The following is a 19,918-nucleotide window of genomic DNA, read 5'->3' as shown; positions in this document are numbered from 1 at the left end:
CAAACAAAGCAAAGGTTTGGCGAAACAAAAGTAAATTTAATGGTTTGAGCTGAAAAGTGAAACAACAAACAAAAACAAACCAACAAAACTGAACTGATCAACAAAGGCCATCGGTTTCACTTCAAAGTGGAGATGAGCACTTGTTAAAAAATGGTTAAAACAACAAAAAGCAAACGAAACAAGCCCGCCTTTGCTAAAAAAAAAAAAAAAAAACGTCTTAGTTATTGATTATACAACATAAATGAAAAGAGGTGGTAGGGGGGAAAAAAAGATGTTGCATCCAGTCAGTCTGATAAAACTCTGGAGTATCTTTCATCCATCTCGCAGGGGGCGGGGGGGTTGACTCATTCATTGCCTTGCGTTTGGTCCATCACCTTTCGCCCCCCAATCCCCATACATATAACAATAACAATTATTAAAAGATACCCAGATTTTAATCAGTGAGGAGGGGGTTGTTGTTTCACGTCAAGCAACTCGGACGTGGGGGAAACCAAATTGGAAAAACTTTGCTCTCTCATTGACATCCCCCAGATGATGTCAATCAAAGCCTCCCCCCACCATGTCTACAAGCGAAGGTAAAACAAAAACACGACTTAGAAGATTAACAAACGAGGCGAAATTATGTTTCTTTTCAAGCCAAGAACACCCCAGGGAAGAAAATATGTTGTGTGCCGTCTGAATTTCTCGCTACCGCGTAGCGGTTTTTTTTTTTTTGTTTGTTTGTTTCGGAAGGTTTGGAATTACTGTAACAACGATACCAAAGTCTCATGCGCCAGAAAAAAGAACTAAAAAAAAAAAACAGTGAAAACCAACTATGAGCTATGTGGGTGAGTTCAGAGCGTTTTTTTTAGATGAAAAGGTGCAGTGTTGAGCGAATGCGTTAAACCAAGCACCCCCCCCCCCCGCCCCTGTGTGCTCTCGCCTCTACTTATGAGCCTTGCTGGTCTTGAAGGACACCTGCAGGGTCTTGTCGCCCAGGCGGTAGCCGTTCAGACTGGCGATGGCCATGGCCGCCTCCTCGTAATTGGTCATGGTGACGAAACCGAAACCTTTGCACTTGTTGGTGTTGAAATCGCGGATCACCTTGACGTTGGTGACGGCGCCGAAGGGGCCGAACAGCTGCCAGAGGATGCTCTCTTCGGCGTCCAGGCCCAGGTTGTAGACGAAGATGCACCAGCCCGAGGCAGAGTTGCCCGGCATGCCCACGTTACCCACGTTGCTCACGTGGTCCACGCCCATCGGGGAGAATCTGAGGCAAAAATGTCATTGGACGCGCTTAACAAAGCACTTGGTATCAGACCCACGGTGGGACTTTTTTTCATTTATTCTGTAAATAAATTTTGAATAAGCGGCAGAGAATCTGGCGGGATGGATGAAGACCCCCGCATCCCTCCCCAAGGAAGTGGTAAAATGGCCACCCACTGAGATGACCTATTATTTATTATTTTTACCATATTTTGCGGCTTAATTCCTATCCCACAACAGAGTTATGAATCAGAATGCTGCACTTTGATGAGATGGAGCATATTATAAAAATGTTTTGACTTGACTCCTCCTTTGATTAAAACGGACTAAATCTAGCAACAATAAAGGCAAAAATGATATTACTTGTCATCTTTGTCGATTAATTATCAAGTTAATTAAATTATAATAATTAAATTAATTAAAAAAATTAGTTAATCCAGACTCACCTGAAGCGCTGCGCCTGGTGGTGCATGGGCCCGGCGAAGCGCCTGGACTGGTTATGGTAGAGCTGCGAGAGGAGCTGCGTGTTTTTCATCATGTTTGGGTCGGCGGCGAAGCGCACCGTGATGGGCTCGGAAGCCCCCGGCGGCTTTTGACCGTTAATGTTTTTGGCCGCCTCCTCGGCTTCGGAGCGTTTGTCGAAGCGGATGAAGGCCTTGCCTCGCGACATGCCTGCGAAGGGGGACGGACAGACAGACGAAGGAGTGAGCGAATGAGCGATAAAAAGGTTTGGACGGCGCCGTCCTCACCTGTGGATTGGTCGACGAGCACGCGGGAGTTGATGATGCGTCCGTAGCGCGCGAACATTTCCTCCACGTCTTTCTGCATCATGGATTTGGGGAGACTGGTGATGTATAAGTTAGCGTCCTTGATGGTGTCCGAGCTAGGTCGCGCGTACGACACCTGCGACGGGAGGCAAGCCGTCGCACAATGGGGAAAAAAGGTGGGAAAGGGGGTCAGCGCCAGCGTGGGAGCATTTCAGTCTCTCACACGTGGAAATTTGAGCAAATATGTGATATACTTTGACAAATATTTGACTTGTGTATAGTTTATGGATCTCAAGTGCCAAGTCCCATAATCAAGCGTAACTTTAAAACAACGGTGTCATTTTTTTTTTGGTGAGCAGCCTTATTTATGATTTTTTTTCCCCAAGCGCCAGATTCCGCGCAGCTAATGACATGCTCTGGATGCAGGCGCCTCATGCACAGATCGGCACGCAAGTCGACGAGAATATCATTTTAACTCATTCACTGCCATTTCCAAATTTATTCGGGTGTTGAGGATATGACACGGTGCGCCATTGCCGAATTTGTTCGGGTGTGGGTTTTTTTTATACTTGAGTGCAGATTAAGCGCTGGCCACGGCCTCTGGCAATCTTTCTTCTTTTCCACAAGAGGGCAGCATTTCCCTTTTTTTCAATGTTAGCACTTTGTTCCAACTTCAGCTGTTAACGCGCTATATAAATCACTAAATATGTATGTATTGCATTTTGGACAGCTGCCCCCATTTCAACCTAAGATAACTGCAGACCAATATATCTTAGGAATTAACTATTTTTTTTCTGACAGAAGTGTGTGAGGTTTCTTACGCTGCATTGAATGTTTATGCCCACTATTCAAAACTCACTATTCTGTGGGTCCTGCAAGTTGACAGAAAATGACAAAAACCCTGGAGTGGACATATTTTTGCACATTATCGAGCAGTGAATGAGTTAAAATCAAGCATTGGGCCTTTGAAAGGGTTGACGTTGTGAACAAAATGCTCTCCTTCAAAATAAAAATGTGTATATTCCACCCATCCCCTTGCCTCCCGCTCGCTCTTGCACAAAGAATTAAAACAAATCCAGGTCTCGTTGTCTGTTGCGCAATGTTTTTGAGAACGAATCGAACTGGTGGTAACCGGCGATCTGACGCAAATGGCGCCATTGCCCCCCCCCCCCCTCCTCCCGCCGGACAGCGCAGGCTGTGTTACACGACAAAAGACATCGGCGGCATCGTTTGACAAATGGTAGAAACACCTGATATGTGCACGTTACCTTGATAGTTTTGGAATGTAGCCTTAGTCCATTCAGTGATTCGATAGCTCTTTCTGCATCACTAGGGTTAACATAGTTAACAAATCCATACCCTAAACTGTGGCCTAGAAAAAAAAAGTAAAAAATAATAAAAAGGAAAACAATAGAATGAAACAAACAAAACAACGTGTAAAGTTAGTGGCTAGTCTAAACAAACAAACCAACAAACAAATAAAATGTTTCACAGATCATCAAGGCCCATGAGAATAAAGCAACTTCGGCCACTGGTACCCCACCCCTTAATAAATGAATGAACAAACAAATAAATAAAATCAAACAGTCCCCAAAATGGATAAGCAAAAGTGAAAAAATTATATTTCTCAACTTAACTTCTTGCCATTTTCATCAACCAAACTCGGGTGTTTTTGTGCTCTGGTTGTTTAGGTTACCCCCCATCCACCCCCCCAGCTCCACCCGGGCATACCTCCGACTTTATCTCGAATCAGCTTGGCCGATTCCACCTCGCCGGCGCTGCCGAAGAGGTTGTGCAGGTCATCTTGCGACATCCCCTGCGGCAGGTAGTTGACGATCAAGTTGGTCTTGGCGTTCTTTGGTTCCTCGCCCGGCATGTCGAAACCGTTGGACATCTTGAATGCCTCCAGCTGCTGGAAAACGGGTGCACAGAGAGTTGGAATCGGAATAGAGTGTTAGGCAACGAAGAGCGTCAAGAGTCATAAGACGGGAACGCGACATTCAACATTGCCATTTATTGGTGAGATGCAAGGTGCATCCAAATACCGTCGCACATTTCACACACACCCATAAAAAGTCCCTCAATGCCAATCACCCACACATAAAACATATCAAACCCATGCGGGCTTATATCAATCGATTTAAGATGACATACAGAATAACAAACTGAAATTGCGTGATTAAATTACCACTGGTGCGGCCAACTAAATGCCGCCAGTGGAAAAGTTTAGATGGAGCCGCTGATCTTGTTGATCCGTTTTCCACCCTGCATGTGCAATTTGTACTTGAAATCAGGCAACACTCATCTAATGGCCAGTATCTCAGATGACGACAAACGTCCAAGGCAAACTCTCGCCGCATCTGCACACTGGACAGATTTTGGTGAATAGATTTGCTGTTGGCTGACACACAATTGGGCCTGACGAGACAAGCCGGTCGTCAACAAGGACAGACATAGGTCTATTGAGGAAAACGGAGGACTGGCAACATGACTGTTTCGATTCCTTTACAGTACAATAGTACTTTGTAGTGAGCAAAACAACTTACATCCAAGTATTGAATATGTCCTCTACGAACTGCCATGAAGACACTTCACTGCCCCAGAAGCTGAATAAGGCGGAGTGGGTGTAATGTCATCACTGTTAATTTATCTTTAATATAATTTAATTTCAGGTCATTGTAATTCACGGATAAAATTAATATTTTCAAAACGATTGAAATCAACACTAGACGATGTAATAGTAGTTCATTGTTTTTTTTTTTAATACCACCCACTCTAAGGGGGGCGAACACGATTTTAATCACTTTCAACGGCAAAATGAAAATGTAATAATATACGTGATTCGTCATTTGTTGTTGTTTTTTTTTTTTTGCTAGGTGGTTTGGGGGCTCACCGCTATTATTTGTCGAAAAACGAACACGGCGTGCAAGAGCTAAAACCACAATAGCATTAGCGACGCCGCTTGAGGCCGCTCGGCCAACGTTGTTCGGGTTAAACCGAAAGAAAATAAATCCACACACACAAGGAAAATAAATCCATACACACAAAGAAAACATAGACACACCTCACCACGCCTTCAAAGCGTGACATAGTCACTTTTAACGTATCAAAGGACGTTTTCTCCTTGCGCGAGTGGCTAGCTGACTCAAAGCAGCGGGACTCCATTTTCATAAGGCGGGCACGGTTGGCTCCACTCCCGCCCGTGCTTTAAAATCACAGCGGCCTGCTACAAGGCCTCAAAGCCCGACGTTAGCATTAGCCGAGTTAGCCAAAGCGCTCCACGGCCACGACACGTTCACAACACAAAAAACCACACTGAGAATCAAGCCTTCACGGTGGATGAGTGAATATTTTAGGAACTTACCAGCTTTATAAACAGGGGGCGTCAGGTCGTTCTACTTGATAGGACTGAACCCCCCCAAACAAGATCGATTTGTTCGTGTTGACCGATCGTCTCCTTCCCCGCGGTCAGGGAGTTTTTAGTTGGTGACGTCACGAATGCGTGACGCGTTAAGCCACGCCCACGTTACTCAGTTAAACTTGTTTGTTAGCCGATTTTTGTGACCACAACAAAGCGAGCAAGTTATTTGCTCAGAAATAAGTTTTTTTTTAACTCTCTATTTCTTTGCTAATATTTTTCACATAAAAATATTTTGTTGAACTGCCCAACTGAAAATCTTATCGAAGCAATTTTGCGTTCTTTCAAATTATTATTTTTTGGGGGAGTGGGTAGGGATAAATTACAAGATTTTGTCAAACAAGTAAAGTCAAAGACATAAATCAAAACACATATTTAAAGAAAAAAATCTTGCTTATTCTTGCTTATTCACCTGACAAACGTCAATAACAAGAGTCCACACGGTATTGACACATAATTTACCAATTGCTTTATTCCACTCAAGTCACTTTTTGTATTAAAAACATTTGGTTTTAAATTACAACATTTCACAATCAATCTGCTTTGGTCCTTGGCCACATCATATGTAAACACAGTAGGTCACCATGCCGCATTATGCAAACAAACATTTCAAATATACATTTAAATCTGACCAGTGATTGCCTAAACTGACAAGGGATACATTTCCATCAAAACAATGGAAAATACTTTACCACCATCTGTTTAAAGGACAACCGACATCACTTTTTTTGTTTCCGAACTGACATCAGAAAAATATTTTATAGCATCTAAAATACCCAAAACACGCAGTATGATATTTTTAGTAAAATGCAAAACACCAATAAAAATGACTTAAAGTGTGCTGGAACTGCAAAAAATTGAAACCGGAAGTGGCCAGTTTGAGAAGGTCCCGCCCCCTTGCCTTGCTCCAGAATCAAAACAATGGCGACAGAGAGTTCTGATTTGGTTACTCATCCAGTGATGAATATGATTCAAATAGTTCTGAAGAGGAAAGCATACATGTTTGCAATTGATTAAATAATTTATTCCGTGTCATTTTGAGGCAATGAGGGGGGGAAATGTCACACCCAAAACAGGCAGAAGACGGCGACAAAGCTCCGTGTGTAATAATAATACATGAGCTCAATGGGCTCAAAATGTTTGTCACAACACACAAGGATTCACCATCGCGTTATTTATGTGTTTTCCTTCTCATTTCGCCATCAACACGGATCTACATGAAATTTTTAGACCAAACAAAGTACCGCGAAATGCATTGACGTGACGAAAGGACTGCTGCAATGTGTTCTTTCTCAGTCAGGGGCGTTCCTTCAGTGACGTGACGTGAGGACTCGTCACCAACTCAAAAACAAGACTTCCGGAATATTCAGCGCAAGTCTTAAAACGTAAAATATAGCTATACGCGGTGGAATTTTTGTCAAATACGCTCAGTAGAAGTTATTTTCAAATTATGGACACTTGTCCGGCGGAGACGTCGGTTGTCCTTTAATTATCAATATTTGGGTAAATGGGCACTACATATTATTGATTTACACGTAGAAGAAGTATTTGGAATTTTTGTTGTTGTCTGTCCTATAAGACATAAAAGAAGTTTCACAAACAAGGACAAATTGTAGGACAAAGTAAACTTTTGAGCAGATGAAATTGTGAGGAAAAACACATTTCTTGTTGGTAGTAGACAGAAATGTGTTTGAATCAGCAAAACAAAGCAGTACAAACATTTGTTTAAAAAAAATGAAAATTCCAGTTCAGGAGATCTTACTTAGCACCAGAATAGCATTCTTTGGTTTCTATTCACCACTACACAACTATAGAGAGTATTTGGGTTTCAGTACAGCGAATGCGTTGAAAATGCTTTGATTGTCTTGATGTTTATAATTCCTTTAACCAGTTAAAATTGCACAATAAGGCACTGAGATGAAGAAAAGAAAAAAAAAACACTGACTCTGGGTTTTTAGGGAAAGTACCCTCTTCGATAGTTAGCGGTTGCTCCTCATGGCCTCCTTGGCAGCCAGGATGAGAGGAGTCAGACTAGAAAGGGGCTTAGCCAGCTTCAGGAAAGGATGCTGCGGACAAATAAAAAAGACATAAAAATAGGTATGTGGAGGACTGAAATCAATCAATCCATATTATATAGTGCACTACGCAGCATATAAATGGAGATAGAAAATAGAGGCTTTGTCTAATTTGTTAGATTTTAATTTAACTGGCGGATGCAGTGACCACGTGGCCTAATGGGTTAAGGCGTCTGACTCCGGATCAGAAGATTGAGGGTTCGAGTCCCTTCGTGGTTGAATTTTACTAATTTGGGAATTATCTATTCCTCACCCAAAAAATACAGGAAAGTATAACAACAGTGTCTGAAACTCACGACAAAAAGTTAGCAGGCACTAGGGCAGACAATTCTGAAAAGTTGCCTGCCCCATTTTTCACAACTCGCAAATAAAACATTGCCAAACGAACGTTCATTTGGCAATTTGCATACTCGACATGACAGCCAATCAGAAGCCTGTTTCGTGCATCGGACTGTACCGTGACTGTAAAACGTACTTGAAAGTTTGGAAAGGCGCTTAGAAAGAGTAGTCCACATGGCTTATATATATAAAAACAATCTTTTTTTTTTTTTCCTGAAGAAGTTGTCGGCCAGCTGGGCTGAGACGTTTTTAAAGTTGTACGCGTACGTAAGTTTTAAAGTTGTATTTCAAACACTGACAACAACAATTGAAGATTCATATGATAATTGTCACAATAGTTTGACATTGACAAAGCAATGCCCCCCCACCCAATTTTCTTCCTGATACTAGCATTGTCAAAAAAGGCGAATTTTCCAGCTTTTATTTTGAAAATGTGGAGAATGGGAAGATGCTGAAATTGCAATGGGAAGAAGCAATTGACAAATGTCATAATTTGCAGTTTTAAATTTTTAATCTGGGCCAATGGGAAAAGTACACGCGATGGCTTGAATGAGCAGAACACATTTTTTGGAGACACGGGTGTGCGTTAGGGGTACCTGCAACAGTTCTCGGCCTGACCCTCGCTTTTCCACGTCCATCTCCAAACATCGCGACAGGAAGGATCTGAAGACTGGGGACAGCTTCTCTGGACTTTGCAGCTCCGGAGTGCCGTTGGTGGCGATCAAATATAATGCCTAAAAGACAAACATAGCATTGTGTGAGGGAAAATTGGAATGATGTCGATGGAATACTAGGCTGCATATTCTTTGTTAGTTAGGGAGGAACTCGGTTCGGCCTGGGTTGTTAGCGGAAATTGCAATTCAGGTGTTTTCTTCATTAGCATGAACACTTTTTGTGTGATCAGTGGGAACTGTGTAAGAGTGCAAAAGAGTGCATGAGCCATCGAGACCATGTGGCCTAATGGATAAGGTGTCTGACTTCGGATCAGAAGATTGAGGGTTCGAGTCCCTTCATGGTTGTACCTTTAAAATCAATGCGTAAGTGCTTCTTAAGGGCCTGATAAGGTGAATTAATCTTTGAAAAAATTGCAGGAACAATTTTTGATTGGAAGTGCCCGTCAGCAAATTCACCCCAAGCCAATCTTTTGGCACCGATGAATCGTGACCTTGTGGCCTAATGGATAAGGCGTCTGACTTCGGATCAGAAGATTGAGGGTTCGAGTCCCTTCATGGTTGGTTCTTGAGTCGATGAGTTTCACCGATGAGGTGCACTAATATTTGGGTGAATGTTGGGAAGATCTTTGGCTCAGAACTTCCTCTGACTTCCCATGAAACAAGTTGCCCCAAAGTCCATTTATTTTAGCTGCCAATTCATCAGACCCTTCCAGAACACCAATTGTGGCACTGAAGCACTGTGACCGTGTGGCCTAATGGATAAGGCGTCTGACTTCGGATCAGAAGATTGAGGGTTCGAGTCCCTTCATGGTTGGATAATGCGATTGATGTGTAAGGTGCTGGTAAGGTCAAGTAATGCTTGAATGAATGGTGGGAACATTCCTTAATTGGTCAAATCTTTTGAGATCCCTTTTGAGATTGATTAGTCCCTTCCAGAACACAGATTGTAGCAGTGACGAATGATGACCATGTGGCCTAATGGATAAGGCGTCTGACTTCGGATCAGAAGATTGAGGGTTCGAGTCCCTTCATGGTTGGATAATTTCTTTATGGGATTAATGCCCTACCTCAGGCACTGAAAAGTTAGAGTCACACTTGGATGGATGGCAGGAACAATTTTTGATCGGAAAATCCTGTGAGAGCCCATTGAACAAATTATCTTTAAATCTATTTTTTGGATTGCCAATTGATCAGTCCTTTCCAGAACACCAATAGTGGTATTGAAGAACTGTGACCGTGTGGCCTAATGGATAAGGCGTCTGACTTCGGATCAGAAGATTGAGGGTTCGAGTCCCTTCATGGTCAGATAACGTGTGCACTGTCAAATTTGTTATATTGAGAATGGATTGCAAAATTGTCAGAGATCGAATATTATTGTATCAAATATCTTTGAGAATCCAAGACCAACCGGTCTATTGACTGTACCCACCCTGAGAGGGTTCTCGTTGAGATAGGGTGGCTCTCCCTCCACCATCTCGATGGCCATGATGCCCAGGGACCAAATGTCCACTTTGGGCCCGTAGGCCTTCCTGGTGACCACCTCTGGGGCCATCCAATACGGAGTGCCCACCATGGTGCTGCGCTTGCTCTGCTCCGGCGTGATTTGAGCGCAGAAGCCAAAGTCGGCTGCAAAGGCGGACACAAAGACGTTGAGGGTGTCGGGATGTGTCTTCATTTGGAATTGTCTTCATTTTCATGCTTACTGAGTTTAACCGATCCATCCATTCCTAGCAGTACATTGTCACTCTTGATGTCTCGATGGATGACCTGGTTGGCGTGAAGAAACTCCAGTGCTTGCAGGACCTGGATGCAAACAAATGGCATATTTCCCGGCATCCGTATTGGCTCTCGACTGGAAGCGAGTCCGAAGTGAAAAGAGTGTAAAACCTCTCTGCAGACAGCCGCGATCTGGGCCTCGTCCATGCACGTCTCCGTCACCACGTCGGTCAAGGAGCCACCGGCCAGGTATTCCATCACCACAAAGAGCTCCTCGCCAACCAGGAAACTGCAACACGAAATGCACACTCTTGGTGCGTTGATTCAAAACCTTAACCCAGACTTGGAATCCTAATTAAAAAGCCAAAATTGAAACGCTAATTTGAAACCCTAATCTTGGATGCCTAAATCCAGGTTGGTTCGTTGGTGCTGCTTCTTTGTACCTGTCGACAAAGTTGACAATGTTGGGATTCTTCATCTCCTTCATGACCAAGATCTCGTTGATGATCAGTTCTTTCTTAGGCTGCTTCTGCAAGTTGATCTGCTTGATGGCCACCTACGCGGCAAGTACAGACTTTGATACTTGGAATACATGAAAAATTGTATCGGCGCTGTCAGGCAGGCATTAAAATGAGTAAATTCAAGTGTTGTCACCCCGAAAAAAAAACAATAGAGTATTGCAGTTGCATACCTCCTGCCCGGTGGCAACATCGATGGCCGTGTAGACGGTTCCAGATGCTCTGTAGGTACAGAAGAGCAACAGATTCAAATGGTCAATGGTGATTTCAAAACACGTCGCAATGAAACCCTAATTTAAAGCCTCAGCTCGAAAATCCTGACCCGAAACCCTAACCTGGGATTCAATCAGAAATTTAATTTCATATGTTGAAACCCTCATTTAAAAATAGAACCCTGTAATTGGTTCTGGACACTCCAATGCAGACATTTGATGCAGTAGCGGTGAGCTTTGCGACAATTAGGGCCTTTACTGAGACCTAAGCCTATCTCGAAGCCTTATCTCAGAATAGCAAACTGACTCTAAATCATAATCCAGGCTTGAAAGACAAATTTAAAACCCTGAAACTTGGTTGAAACCCTAATTTGAAAAGCTAGTTTGAGGCGCTAATATGGATTCAAAACCCAGACATGGTTTGAGGCCCAAACTGTAGCTCGAGAACCTCATCGAGGATCCCAAACACAAACTTGGTTCCATATGAACTCCAGACAGTCATGTCCTCACCCTTGTCCGATCTTCTCGTATCGAGTGTATTTCTTCTTGGGATCTCCGATGCTAACGATCGTTCCTGAAGGACAACAAACACGAAACTCAATTAGTTTTTTTTCCCCTGGTCATTTCACTAACATGCAGACTGTCTTACTGAGTTTCTCCATGATTTCCTCGTCTGTCATTTTGCCACCTTTCTTCTTCTGCCTGTCGGCCGATTTGGAGGCTGCGTCGCCCTCAGGAGGCGGGAGAGGGTCGATCACTGACCGTGTGTAAACCTGAGCGATGACCAAGGGATGACTTATCAGCAGGGAAATGAGCTAAGACCTCTGTCAAGGTCAAACCGGTCACCCGTAAGCGAGAATTCCAGTCCACCATCCACAATATTTAGTAGAAATCTTTCTCTAAAAATCTAACCCGGAATTAATGCGATGATCCTTTAAAGGACAACCGACGTCTCCGGACAAGTTGTGTCCATAATTTGTAAAATGGCTTCAAATGACTTCTACTGAGCGTTTTTTACAAAGATTCCACCGCATGTAGCTATATTTTATGTTTTAAGACTCGCGCTGAATATTCCGGAAGTCTTGTTTTTGAGTTGGTGACGAGTCCGTACGTGACGTCACTGAAGGAACGCCCCTGACCGAAAAAAGGACACATTGGTCTGAAAACCTTGTGTTGCACCAAAAAGAGCCAGAAGAGGGCGACCAAGCTCCATGTAAGGAATTTATCAGCCTGTGGAAACTGAGGTGGCCACAGGAGGTCACCATTTTGTGCCTCTTTTTTGTGTGTGAGACATTTCCCTCCAATGTCGCCTCAAAATGGCACAGAATAAATTCTTTAATCAATTGCAAACATGTATGCTTTCCTCTTCTGAAGTATTTGAATCATATTCATAACTGGATGTGGAACAAGAAAGCATATTCTTCGAATCTGAAGCCATTGTTTTGATTCTCCAGCAATGCAAGACGTCTTGACGTCACGAACTGGGGGCGGGACTTTCTGAAAATGCCCAATTCGCAGCTCAATTTTTTGCAGATTTTGGACACTTTAAGACATTTTTATTGGTGTTTTGCATTTGAATAAAAATATCATACTGCGTGTTTTGGGTATTTTAGATGCTATAAAACGTTTTTCTGATGTCAGTTAGGAAACAAAAAAGTGACGTCGGTTGTCCTTTAAAATGCTAAACTAGCTTGAAACCAAAACATGAATCCTACATTCAAAAGTATTCCAAATCCTAACCATGGCATCTATTTAGCGTTTTGGTACAACTTTACTCTATTTAGGCGTAGTGTTTTTTCCGTTATTTTTCATGAACATTTATACCCACTACGCTACTGTAATTCAACATTGATGACACTTGAGAGTGCATTTGGTCTGTTCCGCTGCTTTTTTCGAACCACTCACGGATTTGGTGTGTTCTGGCCTTGGCGCCACCACGGGCGGAGGCGCGTCGTCGTCATCGTCGTCGTCGCCATCTTTACCGCCCGGCGAGGGGCCGCTGGTGACCTGCTTGATCTGCACACCAGGAGTAGGTATGAGTTCATGATGGGAGTGTAGTATTTTAAAATGATGGATAGGCGGCGGGCGCTCACCGATGGTGAATCTTTATCTGCGCGGGGGTGTTGGAACGAGACCAAAAAATAACAATTCTCGCTCGCAAATGTGTGATGTTATGGCGGATGGAGGAAGGCGAGAAAACTGACCTGAGGCTGAGAAGCTGAGGTACTTCTGCTTCCCGCTGGTGGAGTCGTAGAACTTGAGGATATCCAAAACCGCTTGGGGATTCTGCTTCTGTTCAGATTTGCTGATGTTGGAGGTCTGGAGGAGCCGGGCCCATTGCTCCGGCATGCCCTGGAGAGAGATCGGAAAACGAGGGACTGGAGTCATGAAACCCATTCCTGGGTTAAAAACCGTGACCTTTTGCCCTTGCCCCAAAAATGTTTATGTTGTGTGTTTACCGTGAACTCGCCGGTGACGGCGTCAAAGCCCACGTGGATGGTGTGTTCAAAGTCAGACGGCGAGGAGATCTCCGGCCTATCCTTGTCTCGGTCCTTCTTTCGACCTCCTGCAAGGCAACATGTCCATCATAACTGATTCACTGCGGCTGTGACTTTACGGTAGGTGTGTGTGTGTGTGTGTGTGTGTGTGTGTGTGTGTGTGTGTGTGTGTGTGTGTGAGACCTTTCTCCGAGGCAAAAATAGAGATGATCTTGTTTCTGGATTTGCGTTCCTCCGGCACGGATGGAAGCGGCCGAGAGTTATGATTGGTCGACTGGGGGTCCTTGGCTCCTCCTCCTTGGCTACTCATCCTGACAGGGGGGGCGGGGGGCTTGTCCTCGCACAATCCGCTGTCGCACATCTACACGCGCTTGAACCTGGGCAGAAAAATAGACGGCGAGATGAATTGCACATGCTCAACATGTATTTGTTCATTATTATTTTTAATTCAAATTGCATTTGTTTATTTTCTGTCTTTTACTAACAACTGTGAAGAGATCTTTCCGTTGAAAGAAAAGCTTTGCAAGATAGGCATTTCTAGTTCACTTGATGAGATCCACGATTACACCTCAAAATGTAAACACCAGAACGTGTGTCCAAATTTGCAGATCCCTAGAATGAATGTCCCAATGACCAACACACCACGCAAGATTTTTTTTTCTGCAGTTATCCGGAAATATCGTCACGTTCCATTCAACTTCACCAAGCCAAAACAGACATGCAAAGCAACCCCCTCAACCGATATTATTAATTTCATCGTTGACAATGGCGACCAGGCACTAACCTTCTGATGCCTCTTCTGCGTCTTACAGAAGACCCGAGTGTTAGTGTTAGTTTTGCCTCCCTTTTTCTTTGCTGCGTTTAGCTACCACTGAGCGCCCTGGCTCATGCCAGCCTCTCTACTTTAACGCCTTCTGCGAGGCAGGTCTGAGCTGGCCGCCTCATTCCACAGCGACAGTACATGGGGCAAGTGTGTACTTGCCCCGTTCAGGATAGAATTTCATCGCTCCGGGGCGCACACAGAGTGATTTGGTAGGATGAATGATTTGAGTCGGGGATGATGGTTAAAAATGAGCTGATGGTGCACTTTCTTGACAGAGGGGAGCCACTTTACAAAAACGGAGTCAGAAGCAATTCGATGATATATCCACTTTGGTAAAAGAATTTACATTGACATGAATCTGTTTCATACAAAATATTACCATGGTACCTTCTGGTAGCATCTTGGTGCCAAAAACACACATGTTAAACTGAAGGGAGGAGCTTCATTTCAACTCCCACCCAGCCCTGCCCACCATGCCCCTTCCCACTGCCACACTCACCGAACTCTGAGGACACGCTACACGCTGTACTATCATGCTGAACTCTATTTTTTCTTTTTAATTTTTTTTCCTGCAAGACCTCACTTCAACCACTTCAACCCTTTCTTGTTGTTTGTTTTTGCATTACTACATTACGTCACTTTACATACGACACTACCTCACTTTACATTCACAAATTACATGTATTGTCTGTTGTCAATTGTATGTCTTTTTTAGCCACGTTATTAGTGCCTTGCACGCTGGGTCCGAGAGGACATTAATTTCATCTGTGGTGTATGTCATGCATATTAGCATATTTGACAATAAAGCTGACTGACTTTTTTTTACTTTGACTCCCTTTCAGGCCATCGTTTCATTTAGTAATAGTAAGTGATTTGACGCCATCTTGTGGCAACTACGCCATCTTGTGGGAGTCAGTCACTTACAGGCTGGACTAACTATTTTATTAGTTGACCGATTTGGAAACCCACAAGTATTTTGATTATGTTAGAATATGATTCATTGTTGTCCTATTTTTTGACTATTTCCCAGCGCCAATCACATTGATACACAAAACACCAAGCTGTTTACAGGAAGTAACCAGCACGGTGTCTTTGTTGGACTTCTGCAGAAGGAAATGGTGTGGAGGACTTCCTGGAGGGTGCAATGACGCCCGTACACTCGCGTCCAACAGATTGAGACAAACACACCCACACATGACGACTTGACTCTTGCGACTGCTCCAGTCACAACTCAAGTGTATAAATACCACCTGGCCACTCACCTCCACATCCTGTTTTTTCACCCTTTCACCCCTTTGTTACTGTACTGTACAAGTCGCACTAACAATCAATGGAAGGACCAAGTACACAGGGTGAAAATTGTAGTCTAGGGCTGGGCATTATGGTATGAAAATTAAAAAAATAATAAATTACACCGTAATGACTGCTTTATTTATATGAAACGTTGGTTGAATATGGTACAGTGGCGTAAAAAGAGGGACTGATAGGTGTCCCAGGCTCCTATCCATCAAGTGGTGTTCACCAAATGCACCACCCTGCCGTAACTCATCACTGTACGTACTTTGTTTCCCTTTCCTAAGTAGTGTTTATTACCGATACATAGGATGGGAATCAAAGTTTTCCCCTGAAGAAAAAGTAGCAAATGAGGGTTTTGGTCGTTCTGATCCAAATGGATGATTATAGCTTTTTGTGACCACTGACTGGTAGATACGTTGAGGAGTTTAGAACACACGTGAATGTTGCCAATGTAATGAAAATGAATTCTTCAAAAACAACATTCAATCACATGTCGCGGGATAGGAACTCCTTGCTTGGGTGTTGGTAAACACAATGTACGACTCGTAAAAGACTGAATAACTATTCAAAACTCACCGGTTCAATGTCAACCGCAAAAATCAACGGGATGCACTGAATAGAACTCCTCAGACTCAGCCCCCGTTATCTTCGCCTCAAAATATGGTAAAAGGAAAAAAATGCCGATTTGTCGCTTCCGTTATGTTATGAAGATATTATTGATCGTTTTTTGCTCTTCTATTTCCATTAACTTTTCCCTGCCTTCGCGTTTCGCTCAGTCTCGAATGAGGAAGAAACCGTTGCGTGGAAAGGAAGCGGAATTTCGTCGGGATGTGGAAGTCGCGGCTTCCGTAGTAAATGCGGAACTGCGCAGAAATCGACATGATTGTAGCATTCAACGACGTCGGAAAATAGAAGACAACATTCGTCGCTAACTGGGTTAAGTCTTTACTATTAAATACAGTTAGAAATGCCAAGTAAGAATGAATTATTGTGGAAATGCGTTTAATGCTGTTGTTAAATGAAACTGTTAACATACAACGTGCAGTTATTTTAACCTAGTGTATACTGGGCTGGCGGAATGTTTTGCTCTGACGTCACGGGGTGCAGGCAAACGCCACTGTAACACAGCCTCCATCATCACCCACGTCGAGAGCGCTTTGGGAAGGCCAAAAGGTCGACTGTAAGCCAGGGGCGACACTAAAGTCGGGAAGTCGTTCATGACAAACACCCCGTACACTATTGTCGCCAGCCGATTCAGACTCGCTGTGAAACGTGCGAAATAAGGCTGTGTATCAAAACCGGCGTGCGAAGCTAACGCGCCCGACGCGCTAACCTACCCACCAGACGCCGTACGCGAATCGCAGAACGCCATCAGTAATAGCCGCTAGGTTAGTCCGGTCTTGAAACGGTTCATCCCCCCCAAATTCGAGCTGGAACCCTTCTTTGCATTTCTCCGTACTTCATTGACAAAATTTATGTGTGTAAACATGTGTGCAGGCGGAATGGCTTTCCGTCGGAGCTGGTTCAGTTGGGACAGGTACAGCGAGGTGGACCACTTCACCGAACGCTTGGACCAGAACAGCAGCCTCTCCCAGGCCATCCGAGCCGCTGCCCCTGACGAGCCGGACGCAGACGGCAACGTCCTGTTCGGACAGATGCAGGGCTCCATAGTGGGCCACAAATATTACAGTGGAGTGGTGAGCATCCACACGAAACCCTCCCGACATCAAAGTGGTCAACACATCCCCTCCTTTGCTCCGATAATTACAATTCTCATAATGGCCTGCTTTGTAAATTTGGCTAGACATTTAACCACTGTCGTTAAGGTTAAGTCCAGGCCATATGCCTTCTTAAACGGGTTTCAGAAACTGCAATGGACCCTTGAAAGTTGGAACACAACTGGCGTGTCAAACGAATACAAAACAGTTTCTTCTTTTCCTCATCTTGTCCCTTCCATTTGGGTAGCCAAGTCAAAGGGGCGGGGGGCATTTTGCCACTTGCTGTCAACTGAAAATGACATCACAATAGCTGGCTCAGGTGTTGACCAATCACAACTTGACTTGTGTTATCACATGACCAGATTGAACCAATTACAGCCGAGCCATAACAAAGAGACAAAATGGCGACCGCTTGAGATACAATACACTATTATATTGAGCTTTCACGACAGCTTAACTGTAACAAATCACTTTACAGAGGGGATATAACACACTGTAACATAAGAGAGTAATGCAATAGATAAAATTAAAAGATAAAATGGATAAATAATGGCAGATATTGGTGCTTAATTTATATTCCACCAATATAACAATCAAAATAACAAGACTTGTGGCGGCTGCATATTGTAAATTAAATTTTTGAGTTGGCCTCAACTTCCCCTTTAAAATAGGCACAAATCACTCTTTGTTTCCAAAAAGAGGACGCTGATTAAAGCGATTCTCTAAATTACATATATATTTGAATCTGTTAATTAATCGGTTTTCAGAATTTGATTCTTTGGCTTAAAAGAAACAAAAATCACTCTGAACAGGTGAACCAAGGTGAAATGGTGGGCCTCGCACGTGAGCCCCATAACACCTACGACCGCAACGCCATCAAGGTTGCCAACGTCTACGGCAACCAAGTAGGTCACATCAAGAGGGAGCTGGCTGAAGCCATGGCGTACATCATGGACCACAAGTTGGCTAAAGTTGAAGGGTGAGATGGGACTTTGTAAAGTACAGTCAAATCTCGGTTTTCGTACGTCTCGATTCTCATCCCATTCGGTTTTCAACCAAAAATGTCCTATTTTTTATGCCCCGGTATACAACTGAAATTTGGTTTTCAACCAAACTGAGTGCACCTGAATGCATCACTCGACTACCCTCTGCTTCCTTATACGTCACTTCCTTACATGTCACGTCTTCCTCATTGTCTCATTGTGACCGACGCATTAATACTGTTGTTTTATTTTTGCGAAAATGCTGACATATTTGGTTAAGATCTCCTGAATAGTATGATTTGAAAGCAAGCATAGGATGGTTGGAAAAGTTAGTGTGCCCTGTGTTTGCCCAAAGACAGCTGGGATAGGTGCCAACACGCCCCGTCTGTGGCAGAAAGATAGATTTTTTATGTACATGTTGTTGTAGAATTTTACACATGACCTTGCTCTATTATTAAGTTTTTATCTGGTTTATGCGATGAAATAGTTAAGTTGTTTTCAAGACTTTGAACGGATTAAGTTTTTTTACATTGATTTTAATGGAAAGTGCTGTTTCGGTTTTTGAACAAATCGGTTTTCGAACAGGTTTCTGAAACGGATTATGGTCGAAAACCGAGGAATCACTGTAATTTATTTTTTGGTTTAAAGAAATGCGGGATACCGAAGAGAAAAAAAGGAATTTTGGTCTGCTGTATGTACTGTTTTGATTGCTCTTCATTAACTCACATTTTTTTTTTCTGTCAGAGCGGTGCACTCTGGGACAAAGAACAAATTCTCCATACCTGTGATTTTGTCATTCTGGGGAAAGGAGGAAAACAAGAGTGCTGTATTTCAACGTTTGGCACGCTATGGGTACAAACTCAACACAGGTGGCGCTCAATGCACTCACTTCTTGGACCAATAGATGCTTTGTATGCGTGAGATGTCAATATGCGGTTTTTTTTTCTTAACTCAGGTGCGAATCAGAAGTTGTGTAGCTCGGGAGCTGCGATGGCCTTGAATAAAAAAGGCACGACGGTCCTGCTCACGGCAGAGGAGGTAAACTACATGGCATATGTTTGTTGCTGCTACCGTCATTTTTATATGTTTTTCTTTGACACTTTCAGTTGAAGAACGCCTTTGACAACCTCTTCGAAGGTTTGCTGGAAAGTAAAGATGGTGAAAAGGAGGCAGCTGAGGTACGGCACATACAGTGTTAAAGGACAACCGACATCACTTTTTTGTTTCCTAACTGACATCAGAAAAACGTTTTATAGCATCTCAAATACCCAAAATACGCAGTATATTTTTATTCAAATGCAAAACACCAATAAAAATGACTTAAAGTCTCCAAAATCTGCAAAAAAAATGAGCTGCGAATTGGGCATTTTCAGAAAGTCCCGCCCCCAGTTTGTGACATCACGCCAAGATGTCTTGCATTGGTGGAGTATCAAAACAATGGCTTCAGATTCGGAGAATATGCTTTATTGTTCCACATCCAGTTATGAATATGATTCAAATAGTTCTGAAGAGGAAAGCATACATGTTTGCAATCGATTGAAGAATTTATTCCGTGCCATTTTGAGGCAACATTGGGGGGATGTATCACCAAAAAAGGCAGAAAATGGCGACAAAGCTCCGTGTGAGGAATTAATCA

The 19,918-nt window shown here is 43.3% G+C and overlaps 3 protein-coding genes and 6 non-coding genes across 12 annotated transcripts in view; 7 read left to right on the top strand and 2 right to left on the bottom strand.

Moving 5' to 3' along the window:
- Positions 1–15: 15 nt before the first annotated feature.
- LOC148893232 (ELAV-like protein 1) lies at positions 16–5,514 on the bottom strand. The gene is made up of 6 exons (XM_089003846.1): positions 5,377–5,514; positions 3,744–3,924; positions 3,281–3,384; positions 1,995–2,148; positions 1,692–1,917; positions 16–1,249 (listed from the first exon to the last, which is right to left on the bottom strand). Exons 2-6 carry the CDS (start codon positions 3,904–3,906, stop codon positions 925–927), a joined length of 972 nt encoding a protein of 323 aa, XP_088859972.1. The 5' UTR covers positions 3,907–3,924; positions 5,377–5,514; the 3' UTR covers positions 16–924.
- A 362-nt stretch (positions 5,515–5,876) lies between these two features.
- On the bottom strand, positions 5,877–16,386 carry LOC148893225 (serine/threonine-protein kinase PAK 2-like). Its single transcript, XM_089003843.1, has 15 exons — positions 16,158–16,386; positions 13,646–13,839; positions 13,424–13,530; positions 13,169–13,316; positions 13,058–13,074; positions 12,870–12,980; positions 11,614–11,737; positions 11,475–11,538; positions 10,926–10,974; positions 10,678–10,790; positions 10,406–10,523; positions 10,222–10,321; positions 9,948–10,144; positions 8,441–8,578; positions 5,877–7,496 (listed from the first exon to the last, which is right to left on the bottom strand). Exons 2-15 carry the CDS (start codon positions 13,821–13,823, stop codon positions 7,410–7,412), a joined length of 1,551 nt encoding a protein of 516 aa, XP_088859969.1. The 5' UTR covers positions 13,824–13,839; positions 16,158–16,386; the 3' UTR covers positions 5,877–7,409.
- On the top strand, positions 7,651–7,724 carry trnar-ccg (transfer RNA arginine (anticodon CCG)). The gene has a single exon. It is a non-coding gene; the product is annotated as a tRNA-Arg (tRNA).
- trnar-ucg (transfer RNA arginine (anticodon UCG)) lies at positions 8,791–8,863 on the top strand. Its single transcript has one exon. It is a non-coding gene; the product is annotated as a tRNA-Arg (tRNA).
- trnar-ucg (transfer RNA arginine (anticodon UCG)) lies at positions 9,007–9,079 on the top strand. The gene has a single exon. It is a non-coding gene; the product is annotated as a tRNA-Arg (tRNA).
- On the top strand, positions 9,260–9,332 carry trnar-ucg (transfer RNA arginine (anticodon UCG)). Its single transcript has one exon. It is a non-coding gene; the product is annotated as a tRNA-Arg (tRNA).
- trnar-ucg (transfer RNA arginine (anticodon UCG)) lies at positions 9,483–9,555 on the top strand. The gene has a single exon. It is a non-coding gene; the product is annotated as a tRNA-Arg (tRNA).
- Positions 9,751–9,823, top strand: trnar-ucg (transfer RNA arginine (anticodon UCG)). Its single transcript has one exon. It is a non-coding gene; the product is annotated as a tRNA-Arg (tRNA).
- A 62-nt stretch (positions 16,387–16,448) lies between the features above and the next one.
- hltf (helicase-like transcription factor) overlaps positions 16,449–19,918 on the top strand; it is a 22,920-nt gene continuing 19,450 nt past the window's right edge. Inside the window, exons 1-6 of one of the 4 annotated variants that reach the window (XM_089003836.1) lie at positions 16,449–16,517; positions 17,079–17,278; positions 18,112–18,278; positions 19,027–19,151; positions 19,238–19,320; positions 19,389–19,460. In XM_089003836.1, the coding sequence (XP_088859962.1) occupies positions 17,084–17,278; positions 18,112–18,278; positions 19,027–19,151; positions 19,238–19,320; positions 19,389–19,460 (642 nt within the window). In that variant the 5' untranslated portion in view covers positions 16,449–16,517; positions 17,079–17,083. Of the gene's footprint in view, positions 16,518–16,551; positions 16,970–17,078; positions 17,279–18,111; positions 18,279–19,026; positions 19,152–19,237; positions 19,321–19,388; positions 19,461–19,918 lie in introns of those variants that run through there. The other 3 variants (XM_089003838.1, XM_089003835.1, XM_089003839.1) reach the window with 3 other exon arrangements.

This window comes from Hippocampus bargibanti, linkage group LG09 (genome assembly GCF_051943395.1).
Source record: "Hippocampus bargibanti isolate YZ-2025 linkage group LG09, ASM5194339v1, whole genome shotgun sequence".
NCBI lineage: Eukaryota > Metazoa > Chordata > Actinopteri > Syngnathiformes > Syngnathidae > Hippocampus > Hippocampus bargibanti.
The sequence above is the reverse complement of the archived record's forward strand: the minus strand, read 5'-3'. Positions and strand labels throughout refer to the sequence as shown.

Bases quoted from the DNA above. Each gene is read 5' to 3' on its own strand.
- LOC148893232 (XM_089003846.1), bottom strand. From the start codon at position 3,906: ATGTCCAACGGTTTCGACATGCCGGGCGAGGAACCAAAGAACGCCAAG. The intron at 3,385-3,743 runs GTATGCCCGGGT...TTTTTTTTCTAG, and splicing joins GATTCGAGATAAAGTCGGAG to GCCACAGTTTAGGGTATGGA. The intron at 1,250-1,691 runs GTGAGTCTGGAT...TTTTTGCCTCAG, and splicing joins CACCAGGCGCAGCGCTTCAG to ATTCTCCCCGATGGGCGTGG.
- LOC148893225 (XM_089003843.1), bottom strand. From the start codon at position 13,823: ATGTGCGACAGCGGATTGTGCGAGGACAAGCCCCCCGCCCCCCCTGTC. The intron at 10,322-10,405 runs GTTTTACACTCT...GTTTGCATCCAG, and splicing joins TCGCGGCTGTCTGCAGAGAG to GTCCTGCAAGCACTGGAGTT. The intron at 7,497-8,440 runs GTACCCCTAACG...ATTTGTCCGCAG, and splicing joins CAGGCCGAGAACTGTTGCAG to CATCCTTTCCTGAAGCTGGC.